The 20,956-nt window shown below is 44.5% G+C and overlaps 1 protein-coding gene across 1 annotated transcript in view; it reads right to left on the bottom strand.

The window, feature by feature from the left end:
- The window catches only part of LOC138671571 (acetylserotonin O-methyltransferase-like), a 58,110-nt gene extending 40,073 nt beyond the window's left edge, over nucleotides 1–18,037 (bottom strand). Inside the window, exon 1 of the mRNA XM_069759749.1 lies at nucleotides 17,966–18,037. Within this exon, the coding sequence (XP_069615850.1) occupies nucleotides 17,966–18,037 (72 nt within the window). The remainder of the gene's footprint in view (nucleotides 1–17,965) is intronic.
- Nucleotides 18,038–20,956: the final 2,919 nt, after the last annotated feature.

Here is a 20,956-nt window from a genome sequence, read left to right as displayed (position 1 = left end):
ATACATAGATATAGATAGATAGATAGATACATAGATATACAAATAGATGGAGCGATAGATAGTTGATAGATAGTTTATAGATATAGTAGATAGAAAGTGAATAGATAGATTGTTGATAAATATTGGATAGAATATTTCTAGTTTTATATTTACCACTGGCAGTTGTGGCGACGACAGACGGCTAGGGACCTTCTTTCTTTTGTGTCCTCCGTGTGCCACAACCTATTGTGTATGTAAAATGTAAAAAAAAATATTTTAACATTAAATAATGTTAACATTCATTGGATCAATAAATTTATGCCTGAAAAATTCAACATGTCTGCTATGTACCTTTGTGGTTTTTGCCTGTTTTTTGGGGGGAGGTCTAGCAGCCTCGGGCTCAGAAGACTCCTATTCACAATAAAACAATAAACAGGATTTTTATTACGTGCCTAGCTCAATACAATGGAGTTTCACACAACATTATTGTGGTTTTTCAAGTGCAAGCCTACCGACTGAGACGAAAAAATCGCAGACACGCTGCTGCTGCTGACATCTGTATCCGACATCTGTGTGCAACAAAGCAATACATGTTTAGTACACACACATCCGACGGACATTACAGACTCCAATGATGTATACAGAGATATATATATACTGTAGAAATGTACTTACATTTCCGGTGATCTCTTGCAAGACTCTGTCACGTGCAGTAGGCCTCAGGAGAAATGTGTGGGTGGGATACTCCTCATTTGGCCGAAATCACATTTCCTGTCACATGACCACATGTGACCACCCTCAAATGCTATTAAAACGTGTGGTCCTATTTGGAAATTTTTCATGATTTGCGTCTGACTGCGTTTGCCATAGCCTTCTATGGCAGAATGAACGCTTCCGTTAGTAGTGCATTAGCTTGGCCAGACCCGAAAACGCTGCAAGCCGCGTTGAAGGTCCGTCAGAAAAAAAACGTTATGTGACAAACGCATACCAATTTAGGGATGCGTCACGATGCGTCAGACAATGCAAGTCTATGGGCGCGTTAGTATGTGCGTTACATTGCGTTTTTACTACTTAAAAACGAGTCCGTTAGACGGACTCACCTAGCGCAATGTGAACCTAGCCTTATTCTTTATAAATACTGGTATAATTCATATATCATACAATACATAGGATATTATTATTATACCCTGATGTACAATAAACAAATTATATTATGTTACCAAGAAAGCAAGAAAAATGTATGCAAATACTTTTATACCCCAAAAAGATAAAAAGCATTCTAAGGTCACAGTCACATTATTAATTTTCTCTCATTCTAGAAAATCTGAGTTTGATCCGATTTTCTCAGATGTGAAAAAAAATGTCTCCATCTTCTCCATTTAGTCTGTCCATGAAAACTGGACCACAATCAGATGCTATCTGCACAGACCCATAGACATGAATGGCTGAGTGCGATCTGTTAATCAGAAGCAACTTTTGCATGCTGCTATCTTTTCCTTAAATGGACCCGATCCAAGGAAAAAAAAAATTGGACATGAGAGGAAAAATGCTATCAGTCAAAATGACAGATGGCACTCATCCGATTTTTACAATAGGAAGAAACTAGCATAAGAATGATGCCTATATTGGCTAATAAAAAGAATTAGGCCGGAGTCACACTCAGCGTAGGGAAATACGGTCCGTATTTTACATGCGTAATACCCAGAAATATGCCCAAAATAGTGGTCCGTATGTCATCCGTAGGCAAGGTGTGTCAGCGTATTTTGCGAATGTCAGCATCCGTATGTAATCCGTATGGCATCCGTACAGCGAGATTTTCTTGCCGGCTTGCAAAACATACATACAATGGATCCATGGGCTCAAATATTCATGAAAACATATATACAGTCCATATATATATATATAGCAGTGAGACACACATATATATATATATTTATATTTAATACAGCGCTAGATAGCTTAAAAGCCTGTAATTCAATTGCCGGCTTTCGCTATTTCCTTCCCAAACCCGACATGATATGAGACATGATTTACATACAGTAAACCATTTCATATCCCTTATTTTTTAACATATTCCTCACTAATAATGTCCCAATTATCTGTGTGCAAGATTTGGGGGTAGGGTTGAGCGAAACGGATCGTTCATTTTCATAAGTCGCCGACTTTCGGCAAAGTCGGGTTTCATGAAACCTGACCCGATCCCTGTGTGGGGTCGACCATGCGGTACGCGACTTTTGCGCCAAAGTCGCGTTTCAATGATGCAAAAAGCGCCATTTCTCAGCCAATGAAGGTGGACGCAGAGTGTGGGCAGCGTGATGACATAGGTCTCAGTCCCCACCATCCTAGAGAAGGGCATTGCAGTGATTGGCTTGCTGTCTGCGGCGTCACAGGGGCTATAAAGGGGCGTTCCCGCCGACCGCCATCTTACTGCTGCTGATCTGAGCATAGGGAGAGGTTGCTGCCGCTTCGTCAGAAGCAGGGATAGCGTTAGGCAGGGTACATTAACCCCGAAACCGCTTGTACTGTAGCGATTTCCACTGTCCAACACCACCTTTTGTTTGCAGGGACAGTGGAGGCTACATTTTTTTTCCCTCAGCGCTGTAGATCATTGGGCTGCCCTAGAAGGCTCCCTGATAGCTGCATTGCTGTGTGTACGCCGCTGTGCAAACCAACTGCTTTTTTCAAAGCACAAATCCTGTTGTTCCTTCCTTTCTGCACAGCTATCTTGTTTGTTTGTCCACACTTTTGATTTAATTTGTGCAGCAGTCCACTCCTTATTGCTGCCTGCCATACCTGGCTGAGATTACTGCAGGGAGATAGTAATTGTAGGACAGTCCCCTTTTTTTTTTTTTTTTTTTTTCGTTACATCTCTTCAAGCCACTTTCTGCCACAGAAAATATACTCTAATACAGTGGCCCACATTTATTCACTAGTCTCCCTGAATAAAAAAAAAGGGTGCAGATTAAAATTGGCAAATCTGCATCAGTGGCAGTCCTGTGTGTGGCATCTGTCTCATTTTCTGGCACAGAAAACATACAGTCTAACAGTGGGCCTGATTTCTTGCCAATTCTCCCAGAAATAAAAAAATTAATAGTGGGAGATTAATATTGGCATTTGTGCCTGAGTGCCAGTCGTGTGTGCCATCTCTCTCAAATTTTGGGGCACAGAAAGCCTAGTCTCTAATACTGTTTTTTTTTTTAAATTCTCCCTGAAAAAACATAAATAGTGGGAGATTAATATTGGCATTTGTGCTTGAGTACAAGTCGTGTGTGCCATCTCTCTAATTGTGGGGCACAGAAAGCCTACTGTCTATAATACTGTTTTTTGTTGTTGTTTTTTTAATTCTCCCTGAAAAAAAATAAATAGTGGGAGATTAATATTGGCATTTGTGCTTGAGTGCCAGTCGTGTGTGCCATCTCTCTCAAATTGTGGGGCACAGAAAGCCTAGTTGTTGTGAATTCTGTTGTCGAACTCCCTCCTGTAGTCGTGAATGGTACTTTGGCGAGTTCTGTCCATGGACTCCCTCTGGTGGCTGTGAGTGAAGCTGCTGCTTCTGAGGTTCCTTACACAGGTGACGTGATTTATCCTTTGGTTGGCTGCTCTATTTAACTCCACTCAGATCGTTACTCCATGCCAGCTGTCAATGTTCCTGCATTGGTTCAGTTCGCTCTTGGATCTTTCTGGTGACCTGTCTTCTCCAGCAGAAGCTAAGTTCCTGATAGTTATTATTTGTTCATTGTTTCCTTGTCCAGCTGGTTATCATGATTTTGTCTTGCTAGCTGGAAGCTCTGGGATGCAGAGTGGCATCTCCGCACCGTTAGTCGGTGCGGAGGTCTTTTTGCACACTCTGCGTGGTCTTTTGTAGTTTTTTGTGCTGACCGCAAAGATACCTTTCCTATCCTCTGTCTGTTTAGTAAGTCTGGCCTCCCTTTGCTGAATCCTATTTCATTTCTGTGTTTGTGACTTTCATCTTTACTCACAGTCAATATATGTGGGGCTCTGCCTTTTCCTTTGGGTAATTTCTCTGAGGCAAGGTAGGCTTTATTTTCTATCTCTAGGGCTAGCTAGCTCTTAGGCTGTGAAGAGGCGTCTAGGGAGAGTCAGGAACGCTCCACGGCTATTTCTAGTTGTTGTGATAGGATTAGGGCCTGCGGTCAGCAGAGCTCCCACATCCCAGAGTTTGTCCTGTGTGAGTTTAACTATCAGGTCGTGCCGGGTGCTCCTAACCACCAGATCCATAACAGTACAGCTGGCCCAAAGTATTAATGCATCTCAATAGAGGGATAAGAGAAGTTCTGAGACCATTTTTTTTCTTTGCACTGTGTTTTGTCTTTCTTTTCCCCTAAACCTTTGGGTGGTTCAGGACACAGGTGTAGATATGGACATTTAAGGTCTGTCCTCTTGTGTGGATCATCTCACTGCAAGGGTACAAAACATTCAAGATTTTGTGGTTCAGAATCCTATGTTAGAGCCTAGAATTCCTATTCCTGATTTATTTTCTGGGGATAGATCTAAGTTTCTGAATTTCAAAAATAATTGTAAACTGTTTCTAGCTTTGAAACCCCGCTCCTCTGGTGACCCCGTTCAACAAGTAAAAATCATTATTTCTTTGTTACGTGGTGACCCTCAAGGCTGGGCATTTTCCCTTACGCCAGGAGACCCTGCATTGCGTGATGTTGATGCGTTTTTTCTGGCGCTTGGATTGCTTTATGATGAACCAAATTCAGTGAATCAGGCAGAGAAAATCTTGCTGGCTTTGTGTCAGGGTCAGGATGAAGCGGAGGTGTACTTTCAGAAGTTTAGAAAGTGGTCTGTGCTTACTCAGTGGAATGAGTGTGCCCTGGCGGCAATTTTCAGAAAGGGTCTTTCTGAAGCCCTTAAGGATGTCATGGTGGGATTTCCCACGCCTGCTGGTCTGAATGAGTCTATGTCCTTGGCCATTCAGATCGATCGGCGCTTGCGTGAGCGCAAAGCTGTGCACCATCTGGCGGTATTCTCTGAGCATAGGCCTGAGCCTATGCAGTATGATAGGACTTTGACCAGAGCTGAAGGCCAAGAACACAGACGTCGGAATGGGCTGTGTTTTTACTGTGGTGAATCCACTCATGCTATCTCCGATTGTCCTAAGCGCACTAAGCGGTTTGCTAGGTCTGCCACCATTGGTACGGTACAGTCTAAATTTCTTTTGTCCATTACTCTGATTTGCTCTCTGTCGTCCTATTCTGTTATGGCATTTGTGGATTCAGGCGCTGCCCTGAATTTGATGGACTTGGAGTTTGCCAGGCGCTGTGGTTTTTTCTTGGAGCCCTTGCAGTATCCTATTCCATTGAGAGGAATTGATTATATGCCTTTGGCGAAGAATAAGCCTCAGTACTGGACTCAATTGACCATGTGCATGGCTCCTGCACATCAGGAGGATATTCGCTTTTTGGTGTTGCATAATCTGCATGATGTGGTCAATTGGTCCTCTGCGGCTGTAGAGGCTTTTCAGGAGTTGAAGCATCGTTTTTCTTCTGCCCCTGTGTTGTGCCAGCCAGATGTTTCGCTCCCGTTTCAGGTCGAGGTTGATACTTCTGAGATTGGAGCAGGGGCTGTTTTGTCGCAAAGAAGTTCTGATGGCTCGGTGATGAAACCATGTGCCTTCTTTTCTAGAAAATTCTCGCCTGCTGAGCGCAATTATAATGTTCGCAATTATGATGTTGGCAATCGAGAGTTGTTGGCCATGAAGTGGGCATTCGAGGAGTGGCGACATTGGCTTGAAGGAGCTAAACATCGCGTGGTGGTCTTGACAGGATCACAAGAATTTGACTTATCTCGAGTCTGCCAAACGGTTGAATCCTAGACAGGCTCGATGGTCGCTCTTTTTCTCCCGTTTTGATTTTGTGGTTTCATACCTTCCGGGATCTAAGAATGTGAAGGCTGATGCCCTGTCAAGGAGTTTTGTGCCTGACTCTCCGGGTGTTCCGGAGCCGGCGGGTATTCTTAAAGAGGGGGTAATTTTGTGTGCCATCTCCCCTGATTTGCGGCACGTGCTGCAGAAGTTTTAGGCTGATAGACCTGACCGTTGTCCTACGGAGAAACTGTTTGTCCCTGATAGATGGACTAGTAGAGTTATCTCTGAGGTTCATTGTTCGGTGTTGGCTGGTCATCCTGGAATCTTTGGTACCAGAGATTTGGTGGCTAGATCCTTTTGGTGGCCTTCTTTGTCACGGGATGTGCGTTCTTTTGTGCAGTCCTGTGGGACTTGTGCTCGGGCTAAGCCCTGCTGTTCTCGTGCCAGTGGGTTGCTTTTGCTCTTGCCGGTCCCGAAGAGGCCCTGGACGCATATTTACATGGATTTTATTTCTGATCTCCCTGTTTCTCAAAGGATGTCGGTCATTTGGGTGGTTTGTGCTCGCTTCTCTAAGATGGTCCATTTGGTACCCTTGTCTAAATTGCCTTCCTCCTCTGATTTGGTGCCATTGTTTTTCCAGCATGAGGTTCGTTTGCATGGCATTCCAGAGAACATCGTCTCGGACAGAGGTTCCCAGTTTGTTTCGAGGTTTTGGCGGTCCTTTTGTGCTAAGATGGGCATTTATTTGTCTTTTTCTTCGGCTTTCCATCCTCAGACTAATGGCCAAACCGAACGAACTAATCAGACTTTGGAAACATATCTGAGATGCTTTGTTTCTGCTGATCAGGATGATTGGGTGTCCTTCTTGCCTTTGGCTGAGTTCGCCCTTAATAATCGGGCCAGCTCGGCTACTTTAGTTTCTCCTTTTTTCTGTAATTCTGGTTTCCATCCTCGTTTCTTTTCAGGGCAGGTTGAGCCTTCGGACTGTCCTGGTGTGGATACTGTGGTGGACAGGTTGCAGCAGATTTGGACTCACGTGGTGGACAATTTGACATTGTCCCAGGAGAAGGCTCAACGTTTCGCTAACTGCCGGCACTGTGTTGGTCCCCGACTTCGTGTTGGGGATTTGGTTTGGTTGTCATCTCGTCATGTTCCTATGAAGGTTTCCTCTCCTAAGTTTAAGCCTTGTTTCATTGGGCCATATAAGATTTCTGAAGTTCTTAATCCTGTGTCATTTCGTTTGGACCTTCCAGCTTCTTTTGCCATCCATAATGTGTTCCATAGGTCGTTGTTGCGGAGATACGTGGCGCCTATGGTTCCCTCCGTTGATCCTCCTGCCCCGGTGTTGATCGAGGGGGAGTTGGAGTATGTGGTGGAGAAGATTTTGGATTCTCGTGTTTTGAGACGGAAACTCCAGTACCTGGTCAAGTGGAAGGGTTATGGTCAGGAAGATAATTCCTGGGTTTTTGCCTCTGATGTTCATGCTGCCAATCTAGTTCGTGCCTTTCATTTGGCTCATCCTGATCGGCCTGGGGGCTCTGGTGAGGGTTCAGTGACCCCTCCTAAAGGGGGGGTACTGTTGTGAATTCTGTTGTCGAACTCCCTCCTGTGGTCGTGAATGGTACTTCGGCGAGTTCTGTCCATGGACTCCCTCTGGTGGCTGTGAGTGAAGCTGCTGCTTCTGAGGTTCCTTACACAGGTGACATGGTTTATCCTTTGGTTGGCTGCTCTATTTAACTCCACTCAGATCATTACTCCATGCCAGCTGTCAATGTTCCTGCATTGGTTCAGTTCGCTCTTGGATCTTTCTGGTGACCTGTCTTCTCCAGCAGAAGCTAAGTTCCTGATAGTTATTATTTGTTCATTGTTTCCTTGTCCAGCTGGTTATCATGATTTTGTCTTGCTAGCTGGAAGCTCTGGAATGCAGAGTGGCATCTCCGCACCGTTAGTCGGTGCGGAGGTCTTTTTGCACACTCTGCGTGGTCTTTTGTAGTTTTTTGTGCTGACCGCAAAGATACCTTTCCTATCCTCTGTCTGTTTAGTAAGTCTGGCCTCCCTTTGCTGAATCCTGTTTCATTTCTGTGTTTGTGAATTTCATCTTTACTCACAGTCAATATATGTGGGGGGCTGCCTTTTCCTTTGGGGAATTTCTCTGAGGCAAGGTAGGCTTTATTTTCTATCTCTAGGGCTAGCTAGCTCTTAGGCTGTGAAGAGACGTCTAGGGAGAGTCAGGAACGCTCCACGGCTATTTCTAGTTGTTGTGATAGGATTAGGGCCTGCGGTCAGCAGAGCTCCCACATCCCAGAGCTTGTCCTGTGTGAGTTTAACTATCAGGTCGTGCCGGGTGCTCCTAACCACCAGGTCCATAACACCTAGTGTCTAATACTGTTTTATTTTTATTTTTTTTTAATTCTCCCTGAAAAAAATAAATAGTGGGAGATTAATATTGGCATTTGTGCTTGAGTGCCAGTCGTGTGTGCCATCTCTCTCAAATTGTGGGGCACAGAAAGCCTAGTGTCTAATACTGTTTTATTTTTATTTTTTTTAAATTCTCCCTGAAAAAAAAAAAATTAGCGGGAGATTAATATTGGCATTTGTGCTTGAGTGCCAGTCGTGTGCCATCTCTCTCAAATTGTGGGGCACAGAAAGCCTAGTGTCTATAATACTGTTTTTTTTTTCTTTTTTTTAATTTTCCCTTAAAAAAAAAAATTAGTGGGAGATTAATATTGGCATTTGTGCTTGAGTGACAGTCCTGCGTGTGTGGCATCTCTCTCATTTTGTGCCACAGAAAACCTAGTGTGTAACATTGTGCCTGATTTTCCTTGCAGTCTCACCCACCTATAAAGGGATATCTGAATCCTACAGAAGTTAGAGTTCACCTTGTAAGTTGTTTTACAGTAACAAATATCGTTAATTTGGTTAAGTTTTGCAAACAATGAGGAAGTCTGGTGGAAGAGGTCGTGGCCGTGGGCGGTCATTGCCAGCTAGTAATGATGGTAGTGGTGGTGAAGCATCAGGTGGTCGTGGGAAAAGCAATATAGCACATAAGTCTCGAGTTGTGGAGCCAGGTTCGTCGTCTGGGAGTAGGAAAACCGCTTTTAAAGCTGGAGCAGCAAGAGCAAGTTTTGGCTTTCCTTGCTGACTCAGCCTCTAGCTCTTTTGCCTCCTCTTCTGAAACTGGTAAATGTAAAAGCAGCGCGTCGTTAATAGATGTTTATGGTCAGGGACAAGTCGCTTCCTTGTCCTCTTCAGCAAAAACAACAACAGAGAAGGATGCGTCAGGCGACACTACGGGTTACTCCATGGAGCTCTTTACACATACCGTTCCTGGGTTAGAAAGTGAAATGGTTAACAGGCCATGCCCATTACAAGTTGAATCGGACATGGAGTGCACTGATGCACAGCCACAGCCAGATTACTATGCTGTTCCTTTGACTCAGACCACAACATTGCCCTTGCAGTGTACTGATCCAGAATCAGACCCTGATGAGACTATGGTGCCCCGTCACGAACGCTATACCACCAGCTTACACGGTGACACAGACGAAGTTGCACACGAGATAGAAGAGGAGGTCATAGATGACCCAGTTGTTGACCCCGATTGGCAGCCATTGGGGGAACAGGGTGCAGGCGGCAGTAGTTCAGAAGCGGAGGAGGAGGGGCCGCAGCAGGCATCAACATCGCAACAGGTTCCATCTGAAAGGCCCGTATCTGGCCCAAAACGCGTGGCAAAGTCAAAACCAGTTGGAGGACAGCGTGGCCATCCGGTTAAAGAAGCTCAGTCTGCAATGCCTGAAAAGGTATCCGATGCTAGAAAGAGTGCAGTCTGGCATTTTTTTAAACAACATCCAAATGATCAGGGCAAAGTCATCTTTCAAAAATGTTCAACTACCTTAAGCAGAGGTCAGAATCTGAAAAATCTAAATACAAGTTGCATGCATAGACATTTAACCACCATGCATTTGCAAGCCTGGACTAACTACCAAACGTCCCTTAAGGTTGTAGCACCCTCGGCCAATGAAGCAAGTCAGCAACGCTACATCCCTTCCGTCACTGTAAGCCCACCATTTCCCGCACCACCTGCAGTATCTGAGCAGGTTTCGTTGCCAGCCCAAAGCAGTCAGGGTCAGGAAATCACCAGTTTCGTAGTAGGATACACTGCATGTAGGGCACCGGCAAGAATACCGTCTCCAACCGTCTCTCAGTCTGCCATATCCACCGGCACCCCCGCTAGTTCCACGATCTCCAGCTCTCCAGTCCAGCTCACCCTACATGAGACTATCGTTAGAAAAAGGAAGTACTCATCCTCGCATCCACGTACACAGGGTTTGAACGCCCACATTGCTAGACTAATCTCGTTAGAGATGATGCCCTACCGGTTAGTTGAAAGCAAAGCTTTCAAAGCCCTGATGGACTACGCTGTACCACGCTACGAGCTACCCAGTCGACACTTCTTTTCGAGAAAAGCCATCCCAGCCCTCCACCAGCATGTTAAAGAGCGCATCGTCCATGCAGTCAGGCAATCTGTGAGTACAAAGGTGCACCTGACAACAGATGCATGGACCAGTAGGCATGGCCAGGGACATTACGTGTCCATCACGGCACACTGGGTGAATGTGGTGGATGCAGGGTCCACAGGGGACAGCAATATTGGGACAGTTCTGCCTAGCCCACGGTCTAGGAAACAGTTGGCTGTAGCCGTTCGCCCCCCCTCCTCCTCCTCCTCGTCCTCCTGCAGAAGCGAGAGCTCGTCCACAGACCGCAGTCGCACAACCACTCCATCCGTAGCTGCTACTGTTGCACACCAGGTGTCCCATTATGGGGCAGCTACTGGCAAGCGTCAGCAGGCTGTATTGGCAATTAAGTGTTTGGGCGACAACAGACACACCACGGAAGTTCTGTCCGAGTTCTTGCAGAAAGAAACGCAGTCATGGCTGGGCACTGTATATCTTGAGGCAGGCAAGGTAGTGAGTGATAACGGAAGGAATTTCATGGCTGCCATAGCCCTTTCCCAATTGAAACACATTCCCTGCCTGGCTCACACCTTAAACCTGGTGGTGCAGGGCTTCCTGAAAAGTTATCCGGGGTTATCCGACCTGCTCCTCAATGTGCGTAGACTTTGCTCGCATATCCGCCGTTCGCCCGTACACTCCATCCGTATGCAGAACTATCAGCGGTCTTTGAACCTTCCCCAGCATCGCCTAATCATCAACGTTGCAACAAGGTGGAACTTAACACTGCACATGCTTTAGAGACTGTGCGAACATAGGCGTGCTGTTATGTATTTGTGGGAGGATACACATACACGGGCAGGCAGTAGGATGGCAGACATGGAGTTGTCAGGTGTGCAGTGGTCAAAGGTACAAGACATGTGTCAAGTCCTTCAGTGTTTTGAGGAATGCACACGGCTGGTTAGTGCAGACAACGCCATAATAAACATGAGCATCCCCCTAATGCGTCTGCTGATGCAAAGTTTGACGCACATAAAGGAGCAGGCGTCTGCAGCAGAGGAAGAGGAAAACCTTGATGACAGTCAGCAATTGTCTGGTCAGGGCAGTGTACAGGACGAGGTAGCGGGCGAACAGGAGGAGGAGGACGAGGAGGATGATGGGGATGAGTATTTTTTTATGAGGAAGCTTCTCCGGGGCCAAGGGAAATTGGTGGCATGGCAAGGCCGGGTTCAGGTTTTTTGAGGGACACAAGTGACGTAGATTTGCCTGAAACTGCCCCTCAACCCAGCACAACCGCAGATTTGACAACTGGAACTTTGTCCCACATGGCGGATTATGCCTTACGTATCCTCAAAAGGGACCCACGCATTATTAAAATGATGACCGATGACGATTACTGGTTGGCCTGCCTCCTTGATCCTCGCTATAAAGGCAAATTGCAAAATATTATGCCACATGAGAACCTGGAACAAATATTAGCAACCAAACAATCAACTCTTGTTGACCGTTTGATTCAGGCATTCCCAGCACACAGCCCTGGTGATGGTTCTCACACGAGCTGCAGGGGGCAGCAGACCAGAGGTGTTAGAGGTGCACAAATCAGAAGTGGCGTTGGACAGAGGGGTTTTCTGACCAGGTTGTGGAGTGATTTTGCAATGACCGCAGACAGGACAGGTACTGCAGCATCAATTCAAAGTGACAGGAGACAACATTTGTCCAGTATGGTTACTAACTATTTTTCATCCCTTATCGATGTTCTCCCTCAACCGTCATTCCCATTTGATTACTGGGCATCCAAATTAGACACCTGGCCAGAATTGGCAGAATATGCATTGCAGGAGCTTGCTTGCCCAGCAGCTAGTGTGCTATCAGAAAGAGTATTCAGTGCTGCTGGTTCAATATTAACCGAAAAAAGGACTCATCTGGCTACCCAAAATGTTGATGATCTAACCTTCATTAAAATGAACCACTCCTGGATTTCGAATTATTTTGCCCCACCTTTCCCGGCTGACACATAGCTTTCCTATGAAAAGGTCTTGCTTGTGGACTGGTCTGACTGAGTTTTCTAATCTCGTAATTTGCAGCAGCTGTTTGTCCAGCATACGACATGTTTACACCTCCCTAAATGGGCAAACTCCCCCCACGGAGCCGTGGTCTCACTACTTGGTGCAAGCACCCGTGAGAGTGCCGTTTGTCTGAAGAGGTGGGTGTGCACGCTTTTGGTCGATGGGACTGCCACTGGGTCCCTCATAGTACAATAAAGTGTCTCTGGCGGTGGTGGCGCGCAACCAACGTCAGACACACCGTTGTAACATGAGGGGCCCTGGGCCTGTACCGCCGGCCACAAGACAGTTCCCCCCAGCTCAAACAGTGCTCTACCACTTGCAAAATTATCTCTCACAGCTCCACCAATGTTTAGTCTATGCGCTGACATCCTTCAATGCCTGGCACTGACAATACCAATGTGTTGACATGTATGATGCTACTTAAAATAGTCAGGGGCAGTGTCCTATATTTACACCAGTAAATACTTAGCGCCAAATTAGTAGGTCTGAAACTCAGCAGAGGAGCCCACCCCTGTACCTAAGTATGCCACCCTTTTGTTTTTTGGTTTTGTTGTATTGCGAGACATTAACATCTATTTATTTTTTGGGAGTACTAACTGTCAGACACTCCTTACAATCGGCCTCCGCTGACAACACCAATGCTGCCTCTGTACCCCTGCAAGATAATTCCAAGTGCATACAGCCTACTTTTGTTATGTTAGGCCTACTAAGCCTGTCTGCGGTCCCTCCTTCCAATAGTCCTCCACTGACCAGACCAATGCTGGCCGTGTACCCCTGGAACCTATTTTAAATTGCATAGAGCATCCATTTTTTAATTGTAGGCGTACTAAGTCTGTCTGCGGTCCATAATAGAAATTGTCCTTCACTGACCACACCACTGCTGCCCATGTACCCCTGGAACCTATTTTAAAGTGCCTACAGCCTACTTTTCTTATGTTAGGCCTACTAAGCCTGTCTGCGGTCCCTCCTTCCAATAGTCCTCCACTGACCAGACCAATGCTGGCCGTGTACCCCTGGAACCTATTTTAAATTGCATAGAGCATCCTTTTTTTAATTGTAGGCGTACTAAGTCTGTCTACGGTCCATCATTGAAATTGTCCTCCACTGACCAGACCAATGCTGGCCGTGTACCCCTGGAACCTAGTTGAATGTGCATAGAGCCTACTTTTTTTCTTTATTTTATATTTATAAAGCCCAGATGAACTACGCTGTACCACGGTTTGAGATACCCAGTCGACACTTCTTTTGCGAGAAAAGCCATCCCAGCCCTCCACCAGCATGTAAAAGTCCGCATTGTCCATGCACTCAGGCAATCTAAGAGTAGAAAGGTGCACCTGACAACAGACGCATGGACCAGTAGGCATGTCCACGGAAGGTTACGTGTCCATTACGGCGCACTGGGTTAATGTGGTGGATGCATGGTCCACAGGGGACAGCCTACTAAGTCTGTCTGCAGTCCCTAATTCAAATTGTCCTCCGCTGACCACACCAATGCTGCCTGTGTACCCCTGTAACCTTTTTTAAACTGCATTGAGCCAAATTTTTTGTTTAAGGCCTACTACCTGTGTCTGTCTGCGCCACTCAATACAGCTGTGCTCCTCTGAAAAAAGCTGAGCGTCAATTGTCTGGTTTTCAGCCTATAGGAATTTGAAAACTGCATTGGGGCTACTACTTCGGTAGGGCCTACTAACGGTGTCTGCCACTTCAAGGTGTTCTCCTGGTAGCATTTACTGAGCTTCAATTTTCAGGCTCTCGTTGAACAGTTTTTTAATTTAAAAACTGCAGTGGGCCTACTTGTTTGGTTGGGTTCTAGAAACGGTGTCTGCCGCTCCAAGGTGTTCTCCAGGTTGCTTTTCCTTAGCTTCAATTTTGAGGCTCTCGTTAAATTTTGTAATATAACAATGCATTTGGCCTACTTGTTTTGTTGGCCCTACTAACGGTGTCTGCCGCTCCTTGCTGTTCTCCACTGAACAAACCAGTGCCGCCTGTTTAATTCTGTTTCCAATTTTGAACTGCATTTAGCCTACTTACTGATTTGGGTCTACTCACTGTGTCAGCCTCTCATTACAGTTGTCCTCCACTGAACAAAGCAATGCCCCCTGGTTAGTCCTGTTACCAATTTTGAACTGCATTTAGCCCACTTTATTATTTGGGCCTATATCTGTGTTTCCTCCTCATCCTGCCCATTGCCTAGCCAGTGATAGATGAGTCTGCTGGTACATTGCCCCAGACCACTACATTCCCCTTACACGCTACACAGCCAGAATCTGACCCTGCTGAAATTCAGGTTCCCCTTCCCACATACTATACCACCTTACAAGGGGACAAAGAGGAAGGTGAAGATGAAAGTCCATCATCAGGTGGGGGGGCATACTCGTTGGCGACGTCACTGGCACAGGGCCCCTCATAGTACGCAAAAGTGTCGCTGCCGGTGGGAGGCGCCCCTGCCGTGCAAACACACCGCCGTACTTTGAGGGGCCCTGTGCCAATGCCAATGCCAACGAGTGGGCCCCCCCTGCTTGCTCAGGATCACAGCACTTGCAAAGTTTAAATACTTACCTCTCCCTGCTCCACTGCCGTGACGTGGTCCAGATTTCCTGGGCCCACAAAATACTTGAACCAGCCCTACCCCCAACAACTTTAGCCAAATGACCCCCAATTTCCAATGCCTAACTATTATTGTAAGGGAAATTAAGATTGACAAGCTTCATTAAGAAGAATGGATGTTTTTGCACTCTAGGTGTTTTCCTGGCCCCCACTCACTGCCAACTATGCTGCCCCATTGACTTGCATTGGGTTTCGTGTTTCGGTCGATCCCGACTTTACGACATAATCAGCCGATTTCACTCGACCCGACTTTTGAGATAGTCGGGTTTTGCGAAACCCGACTCGACTCTAAAAAAGTCAAGGTCGCTCAACCCTATTTGGGGGCACTAGCTATTAAAATAAAGGGTTAAATCATGAAAAAAATTGGCGTGGGCTCCCGCGCAATTTTCTCCGCCAAAGTGGGAAAGCCAGTGACTGAGGGCATATATTAATAGCCTAGAGAGGGACCATGATTATACAACCCCCCCCCCCCCCCGGCTAAAAACATCTGTCCTCAGCCACCCCAGAAAAGGCACATCTGTAAGATGCACCTATTCTGGCACTTAGCCTCTCTCTTCCCACTCCTGAGTAGCAATGGGATATGAGGTAATGAAGGGTTAATGTAACCTTGCTATTGTAAGGTTGAAATTAAGCCAGTTTAATAATGGAGAGGTGTCAATAAGACACCTCTCCATTATTAATCCAATAGTAGTAAATGGATAATTAAACACACACACATTAGGAAAAAAGTATTTTATTGAAATAAAGACACAGGGTGTTGTAATAGTTTATTATATTCTCAATCCAATTGAAGACCTTTGTCACCTGAAACAAAGTTAAAATAAAAAATCAACAATATCCCATACCTTCTATCGTTCAGTCTTGTCCCACGCTGTAAATCCATCTGAAGGGGTTAAATAATTTTACAAGCAAGAGTCTGCTAATGCAGCCGCCCCTGCCTGTAAAAACTGGGGAATGAATGGGAAGAAGGGGAACGTAGCTACATAGACTTGCGGTGCTTCGCCCCCTGCTGGTATAAAATATTCAGAAAAATTAACAAAATTAAAATAAACTATTACAACACCCTGTGTCTTTATTTCAATGAAATACTTTTTTCCTAATGTGTGCGTGTTTTATTAACCATTTACTACTATTGGATTAATAATGGAGAGGTGTCTTATTGACACCTCTCCATTATCAACCTGGCTTAATGTCACCTTACAATAGCAAGGTGACATTAACCCTTTCTTACCCCATATCCCACTGCTATACGGGAGTAGGAAGAGAGAGGCTAAGTTCCAGAATAGGCGCATCTTAGGCTAAGTGCACGTTAGAACCAAAAACACATGGGCTACTTGCATAGTGAACAAGTCTGTAGAAACCTGCTCACACCACCAAAGAACTTGAAGACACAAAAACGCACAGAGAGGTCAAAAATACTCTGTTGTAAAAAAGTCACAGTAAATAAGCAAGTGCTAGTCAAAAAATGAAAAAAATACAGGGTATTTAGTTAATACGTTTTTTTGCAAAAAAATGTATGTTAAGCTGCTCCACCAATCGCCAAGGTATACCCATAATAGAGCAGTCCTATCTAATGTATATAATCCCTATCTGATGTATTTCAAAACCTGATCATCTGTATAGTACCTGTATAAGCAGGGTTCAGAGAGAAAAAATATACATGTGGACATGCAGGATGGAACAGCTACTTTTTTACAACAGAGTATTTTTGACCTCTCTGTGCGTTTTTGTGTCTTCAAGTTCTTTGGTGGTGTGAACAGGTTTCTACAGACTTGTTCACTATGCAAGTAGCCCATGTGTTTTTGGTTCTATAATTGTTCTCTTGTTTCTACAAGACTGGGGAGTCCACCACTCCTCTGTGGGTCATTTGCATTGTAGCTGTTCCCTGGCTGGGGGCAGATGTTTTTAGCCGGGGGGGGGGGGGGGGTCCTATAACCAAGGTCCCTCTCTAGGTTATTAATATCTGCCCTCAGTCACTGGCTTTCTCACTCTAGCGGAGAAAATTGTGCGGGAGCCCACGCCAATTTTTTCTGTAATTTAACCCTTTATTGTAACAGCTAGAGCCCCCAAATGTTGCACACAGACACTTGGAACATTACTAGTGAGGAATATGTTAAAAAATAAGGGATGTGAAATGGTTTACTGTATGTAAACCATGTCTCATATCCTGTCGGGTTTGAGAAGGAGATAGCAAAAGCCGGCAATTGAATTACAGGCTTTTCTGCTATCTAGCACTGTATGAAGTATAAATACATACATATATATATATATATATATATGTGTCTTGCTGAAATATATATATATATATATATATATATATATATATACCTATTCTATGTGTAGACATTTATTTTAGCTATTCTATTCTAACCTGTCGGTGTGATTTTACTGTACACCGCGCTGAATTGCTGGCTTTTCTATAGAACACCGATGCGTATTTCTCGCAAGTCACACTGTTGGTCCGTGTGTAATCCGTATTTTTCTCACCCCCATTGACTTTTATTGGAGGATTTTTTGCGCAATACGCTGACAAACGCAGCATGCTGCGATTTTCTACGCCTGTAAAATACGGCAGAGAAATATACGGCAGATAGGAGCTGCCCCATAGAGAATTATTGGTCCGTGTGCAATGCGTAGTTTTTGCACCTCTCATACGTCCGTAAAACTCGCTAGTGTGACCCCGGCCTTATATTTGCAAGCTAGATGTCTGAATAACTAATTTGTAAAGTTGTCCGATGAAGCCTCTGCATTCTGAAAACTTGCAAACATATTTTTTCTGGTTAGCCAATAAAGGTATCACTTCTAGAACACTTTTGCCTTTTTGTGCATAAATTAATTTAAATTATTATACCCTGAATGTATTATTTATCATATATTACTTTATAATGTATTACATTATTATGCATTTCTTTCTTGTGCATTCTATATTTACTCTAAGGCAAAATAGGTAAAAACTTCTAAAGTTAAAGATTCCACAGACAAATCTTTAAATCCGCTGAATATCTGCACAAATACAACTGAATTCTTACCTTTGAGACTAAAAATCCATATGCATAGTCAATAAGTTTCTGAGGATATTCAAGTTCTTTGGAGGAGCACATGTTGGTGTGATGTGCAACAGCTCAGTCGGCTTTTATAAGCTGCTTTCCCACTGAGAGGTGTTACTCCAGAAGACATAGCAGGGCTCAGACAATTACTTTCTCATCTGACCTACATATGAGGCATTAAAGGTACCGTCACATTTAGCGACGCTGCAACGATCTAGACAACGATGCCGATCGCTGCAGCGTCGCTGTGTGGTTGCTGGAGAGCTGTCACACAGACAGCTCTCCAGTGACCAACTATGCGAAGTCCCCGGGTAACCAGGGTAAACATTGGGTTACTAAGCGCAGGGCCGCGCTTAGTAACCCGATGTTTACCCTGGTTACCAGTGTAAATGTAAAAAAAAAAAACACTACATACTTACATTCCGGTGTCTGTCGCGTCCCCCGGCGTTCTGCTTCCCTGCACTGACTGTGAGCGCCGGCCGTAAAGCAGAGCGGTGATGTCACCGCTGTGCTCTGCTTTACGGCCAGCCGGCGCTGACCGTGCAGGGAAGCAGAACGCCGAGGGACGCGACAGACACTGGAATGTAAGTATGTAGTGGTTTTTTTTTTACATTTACACTGGTAACCAGGGTAAATATCGGGTTACTAAACGTGGCCCTGCGCTTAGTAACCCGATGTTTACCCTGGTTACCAGTGAAGACATCGCTGAATCGGCGTCACACACGCCGATTCAGCGATGTCTGTGGGAGATCCAGCGACAAAATAAAGTTCTGGCCTTCTAGCTCCGACCAACGATGTCACAGCAGGATCCAGATCGCTGCTGCGTGTCAAACACAACGATATCGCTATCCAGGACACTGCAACGTCACGGATCGCTAGCGATATCGTTGTTAAATTGTTCAGTGTGAAGGTACCTTTAGAGCCATAAGAACCTTCAGCATATGGAATATACAAATTACTTTTACTTGAATTAATTTGCAGTCGAATTATAACTGTGTGCCAAGCATTACTGACTACATACGCTGTTTTCAGATGTGCTGGTTTTGTGGCAATTTTCTGCAGCAGTTGTTTTACAAATAATTTACCTCATTAGTTTTTTCATTTTGCATTAGACATATATGAAGCTTTTTTTCCTGAGGTAACCTGTTTTTACTATAGGAAAAATGTGTCTGTCTCCATACAAGGGACTCTACCACATGGAGATATATCTGACTGAGAAAACGATGAGTTTAGGAAGGCGGAGAAAGGGTTAAACCTTGGAACTTGTGCAAATGGCTTTTACATACTGAGGACATGGATTCCAAATGTGTCCTATGATGTTAATTAACAAAACACACAAGAATGGTCATACACATTAGATAGCTGTCGGCTGTACGTTGTTTCGGCTGATCGTTTGGTTGACAACCACCATGGTCTTCGCTCCCTTACATAGGAGTGCTCGCTGGGCTTCAATGTTCACTATGAGGAAGCCACTGGCAAACAAGTAGATCAGCAGCAGCCTATGCCCAGAAAACAGTGCCGTCGGCAGTCCAAAATCGAACATACCCGGTCAACGTCTCTCCTGTCAGTCTGCCAGTGCACCCATACACATTAGACTGTTGGCTGACACATATAAATCAGCATGTTCGGACAATGGTTTAATGCATAAAGGAGCCTTAAGGGTCCTGTTTAAACTTACTGACTGACCAAGCTAAACCACCGCTGATGGGTAAACCTTTACCGATTGACAGTTTAATAACCTGGGTACACGGGCAGACCGCATTAATGATACACAATTAACCATCTGTAATAGATCTAAAAAAGAGGAAACAAAAAAGTATACAAATGCCTAAAGATCACCTTATAAAAATATCAATTTGTTGTATACATAAGTAATAAACCAAGACAGTACAAAACATTAAAAACGTTGAAAAAGGCTACAAGCCCAAATAATGTAACATATAGGTATTAGAATATAATAAAACTAGCACCTACCCTTATAAGCCAATATACAAAACAAGTAATGTGTCCAAAGGTCATAAGGTAGATGGTATAACAGTATGCACTAAATATAATAGAATGCAATATAAATAATGCACCAAACAATACTCAATTATTGGCTAAGGATTAACATAATAATAATCAGTAGCCAAATGGTCAAAGTACCTGATTACATATAACATATGGAAGCAAAATTGTACAACATTTGGTATACTATCTGTCCTGAGTACGCTGATACCCCATATGTGGGGGTAAACCACTGTTTGGGCGCATAGCAGAGCTCAGAAGGAAAGGAGCGCCATTTGACTTTTCAATGCAAAATTGACAGTAATTGAGATGGGATGCCATGTTGCGTTTGGAGAGCCCCTGATGTGCCTAAACATTGAAACCCCCCACAAGTGACACCATTTTGGAAAGTAGACACTCTAAGGAACTTACCTGGATGTGTGGTGACCACTTTGACCCACTAAGTGCTTCACAGAAGTTTATAATGCAGAGCCGTAAAAATAAAAAAATCATATTTTTTCACAAAAATGATCTTTTTGCCCCCAATTTTTTATTTTCCCAAGGGTAAGAGAAGAAATTAGACCACAAAAGTTGTTCTGCAATTTGTCCTGAGTGCGACGATACCCCATATGTGTGGGTAATCCACTTTTTGGGCACATAGCAGAGCTCGGAAGGGAAGGAGCGCCATTTGACTTTTCAATGCAAAATTGACTGGAATTAAGATGGGACGCCATGTTGGTTTGGAGAGCCCCTGATGTGCCTAAACATTAAAACCCCCCATAAGTGACACCATTTTGGAAACTAGACCCCCTAAGGAACTTATCTAGATGTGTTTTGAGAGCTTTGAACCCCCAAGTGTTTCACTACAGTTTATAACGCAGAGCCGTGAAAATAATTTTTTTTTTTTGCAAAAATTGTCTTTTAGCCCCCAGTTTTGTATTTTCACAAGGGTAACAGAATAAATTGGACCCCAAAAGTTGTTGTTCA

This window comes from Ranitomeya imitator, chromosome 3, assembly GCF_032444005.1.
Source record: "Ranitomeya imitator isolate aRanImi1 chromosome 3, aRanImi1.pri, whole genome shotgun sequence".
NCBI classification, from domain to species: Eukaryota; Metazoa; Chordata; class Amphibia; order Anura; family Dendrobatidae; genus Ranitomeya; species Ranitomeya imitator.
This window is presented reverse-complemented; position numbering and strand designations above follow the sequence as displayed.